This window comes from Aplysia californica, unplaced genomic scaffold (assembly GCF_000002075.1).
Source record: "Aplysia californica isolate F4 #8 unplaced genomic scaffold, AplCal3.0 scaffold00220, whole genome shotgun sequence".
NCBI classification, from domain to species: domain Eukaryota; kingdom Metazoa; phylum Mollusca; class Gastropoda; order Aplysiida; family Aplysiidae; genus Aplysia; species Aplysia californica.
This window is the reverse complement of record NW_004797490.1, coordinates 766,708-770,172: the sequence shown is the minus strand read 5'-3', so window position 1 is coordinate 770,172 and position 3,465 is coordinate 766,708. Positions and strand designations below refer to the sequence as shown.

At 39.2% G+C, this 3,465-nt stretch overlaps 1 protein-coding gene across 1 annotated transcript in view; it reads left to right on the top strand.

Moving 5' to 3' along the window:
* The window catches only part of LOC101861733 (calcium-binding protein LPS1-alpha), a gene marked incomplete at its 5' end in the record, with an annotated part of 43,224 nt that extends 42,889 nt beyond the window's left edge, over positions 1-335 (top strand). Inside the window, 1 exon segment of the mRNA XM_035970105.1 lies at positions 307-335. Within this exon segment, the coding sequence (XP_035825998.1) occupies positions 307-335 (29 nt within the window).
* Positions 336-3,465: the final 3,130 nt, after the last annotated feature.

Below are 3,465 nucleotides of genomic sequence, written 5' to 3'. Positions count from 1 at the left end.
TAGATAGATAGATAGATAGATAGATAGATAGATAGAGAGATAGATAGATAGATAGATATCCCTGTCTCTCTCCCTGTCTGTCTCTTTTTCGTTCGCTGCCCTTCTCTTTTTTCATCTTCCTCTCCCTCTGCCACACTCTCCCCTTCTTGCCCTATGTGTCATTGTCTGCATACCTTCCTGTCAGTGTGGAGTATTTCTTACATCAAATATTCATGATCATTCTGTTTTGAAATAAGCGTGTTGTTAAACTCACAGCTATACAGTTCAACAGTTGGCGCTACGAACACTGCTATACTTCTGTTTCAGAATTCGTCAAAATGATGATGTCCAAGTGACGGAAGTAGTACGCTGTAGACCACATTGTCACGTTCCCTCTACCCACAGACGGCATTTTCAGAAGTATCATAGATTAGAACTCCCGCACCTTGATTTTTTAAAATCTTTGGTTGTAGGAGTTGGGTTGTTGTTGTTGTTTTGGGGTTGTTGGGGGTTGTTTTTTTTGGGGGGGGTGTTTTTGTTTGTTTGTTGATTTCTTTTTGGTTTTCTTTTCGTTTGTTTTTTAAGGGATTTTTTCTTGTTTTTTCTATAGAAAAGTCAGATGTGTTTTAAAGATATTCTTTTTTCTTTCTTTCTTTCTTTCTTTCTTTCTTTCTTTCTTTCTTTCTTTCTTTCTTTTTGTGTGTTGTCCGTCCTCTGCAGGATGCATCCCTCCACCAGTGACTTCCATTCTTTTTGTCTGCTATTCTCCCCATCCTCGTTGTTCCTGTTCACTCTCCGATGTCATCTTGCCACTTTTGTTCTGATCTTCCACTTGATGGTTTTCCAGATTTAAAGGTATTCTTACACAGCATATGTTGATTGTGAAACTTCGAAATATCGCTGTACTTATTATGGAGTACACGAATATTCTTTTTTATCTTTATTTTTGTTTACATCAAGTCCCTGAGCCTATGATTTTGTGGAGGCTTTCGTTTGTTGAATGTTGTTATGTTTTCTTTTGTTTTGCTTGTTTGTCTATCTGTCTGATTTTTGCTCGATAGTTGTCTTCATTCCAGACATCGAGTGGAAAAGTGATGATCCTTTCTTTGTTTAAAGTCCGTTATTTGTTTGCCAATGTTATTTATGAAATACAAAATTGTCTATCTATATTTTGTGTTAGAGTTGATGACTTTGTTTGTGTAACATTGTTTTGAAAACTCTTAGTGTACCAGTTTTATGTAGCATGATTATCAGTGATGTGGTTCCAAATCGAATCATTTATATTAACATCTTTGCATGTCACTGTGTTGTTGTCGTTGTTTCTAATATCATAAAAGTAAAAAAGGAATATTTGGGTAAACACTCATATAATGACCTTATGCAGTTCCAAGCGCCCTAAAACACTTACCAAAACAAAAACAAGCGTGTTTTGCTCAAGGACACACTCAGTTGACACCCAAAATATAGCACTTTCCCCGACGATGCTCGTCATTCTTGAGATTCTTCGTGAACCGGGGTTCTCCAATTACTCCAACACTGCTTACTGTGGCGTCGGTATTCTAGTTAGTGGTCAGGCTACCGGACTCGTAAACGTGAGGTTGTGGGTTATGGGGTTTGAGGCTCCGGCCCGACGATATGTCCCTTGGAAAGACACCATACACGAATTTTCCACACTTCACTCAGGTGTGAATGGGTATCCGGCTATAGATAGCGAAAAGGCTTCTCAGTTTGTCAGTGTTTTGGCGCCTGCAAAATGTTTGCTTTCACTGTATGATTCCCAGGAAGCTGAGATTTTTCGAAATGCTATCAGATCTGCTGGGGTGATAGTATAGGTTGTAAAGCGCACTGAGCATGCTGTTTTGAGCAGGAATTTGCTCTATACCAAAGCTGTTTATTATTGTTAACTTTTAAAAAATCATACATTAATAACCTAACAAGTGAAACAAAAAAAGGGGGGGGGGATATTTGAAAGCCCCCAACGGGAAACTAAATTAGTTGGCTATAGATGGTTAGGCATAAGGATAATGTCGGATTGTCTCCAGCTTCATGAAATCAACTCTTTCTAGACGGTCAACAAAATAACAGAACGGAAGACCTAATTTTTCGTTCATGTTCTTTCTCATAAGGTAGTGTTCAAACAAAGGCCAATTCTTTCTATTGTGTTCAGTGAATCATTTGACAGTATTGCATGGGTCAAAATTGAAAGGAACAAGGCTGTATAATATAATGGCAGGTTCTGATTTATTGGTCGCTAATGTATCGTCGCTGTCGCAAACAATCTACTTAAGGTCAAATCTTGATAATTTTCTATATTTACCCCCCCCCCTCCCCCCCCTCAAAGCTCTATCAAAGATACACCTTTCAACATCATCGACACGAATTTTACTGCTATGGTCAAGGCTTACAATTTCATTTCTTTTCATTGTTCTTGATAAGAACAACACAACAAAATAAAAGTATCCAAACCGGCTTAAGTGCATTTCTTGTCGCAGGGGTGGCATGTAGATAACGCACTCGTCTAAAAGTCTTAACCTGACATGATAATTCAATTCCCTGTGTCCTCATAGGACCTCATGTCATTCCCAAGGCCAGACAGGTTTGTCCAAGATCACCATTGTAGCCCCCCCCCCCCTCCTGAAATAACACAGCGTTTCAACGTGTTCAGCGTGTATTGTTATCTGCCATATTCCGTCTCTATCACCTGTCTGCACGACTTTGTAAAAATGAGAAATAATGAAGTCATGAGTCATGACACAATGCATTTCCTAAGGACACCATAATATTCTATCCGGCAGTGATAGAGGGTGTGTAGTGTAGTAGTAGGCCTAGTGTAGTGGGCAGTGCTCGGCTTTATCCGTAGATTATCTTGGTTTATTCGAAAGTTCACAGATAAAACCCTGGATCGGGCGCTAGGGTGCCTTCAGCAATACACTCGGAATTTCTTGGAAACTTGAGGTTTGAGTACGAACTTTGGTTCCTTCCTGAAGTTGGGGTTTTTTTAGGTTTGTTTTGTTTTGTTTATTTTGTTTTGTTTGTTTGTTCTCTTTCTGTTAGTCCCCTCTTCTACAAGGGGCTTAGCCTACACTACCTTTCTTCGCAAACAGTTGTTTTTTTTGGTCAAGTAGGGTACAACATTTTTTTAATGAACAGAAAAGTGCCAGGGCTGAAATTCCATGTGGGAGGTTGGCGGGTGCTCTGGGATGGTTTTCTTCGTCTTTCCTTTCAAGTATCTATCGTCTTTCTCCTCCTTCTGTTTTTTTTGTGTTTGTTACTCCCTTGTAACACCTCAAATCTTCAGCATTTTTATAATATTATTGTGTTGCAAGTGACGTAAAACACTTACCAAAAAAAAATTCCATGTGGCTAGGAAAAAGCCCCCATGAGCATCTTCACCATTGTAGTGTAGCAAAATCTATATTTAGAGCAAAACTATTTACGACGCCATGCATGAGACATTCCATTAACGACATCGTCAGGCCCAGGACC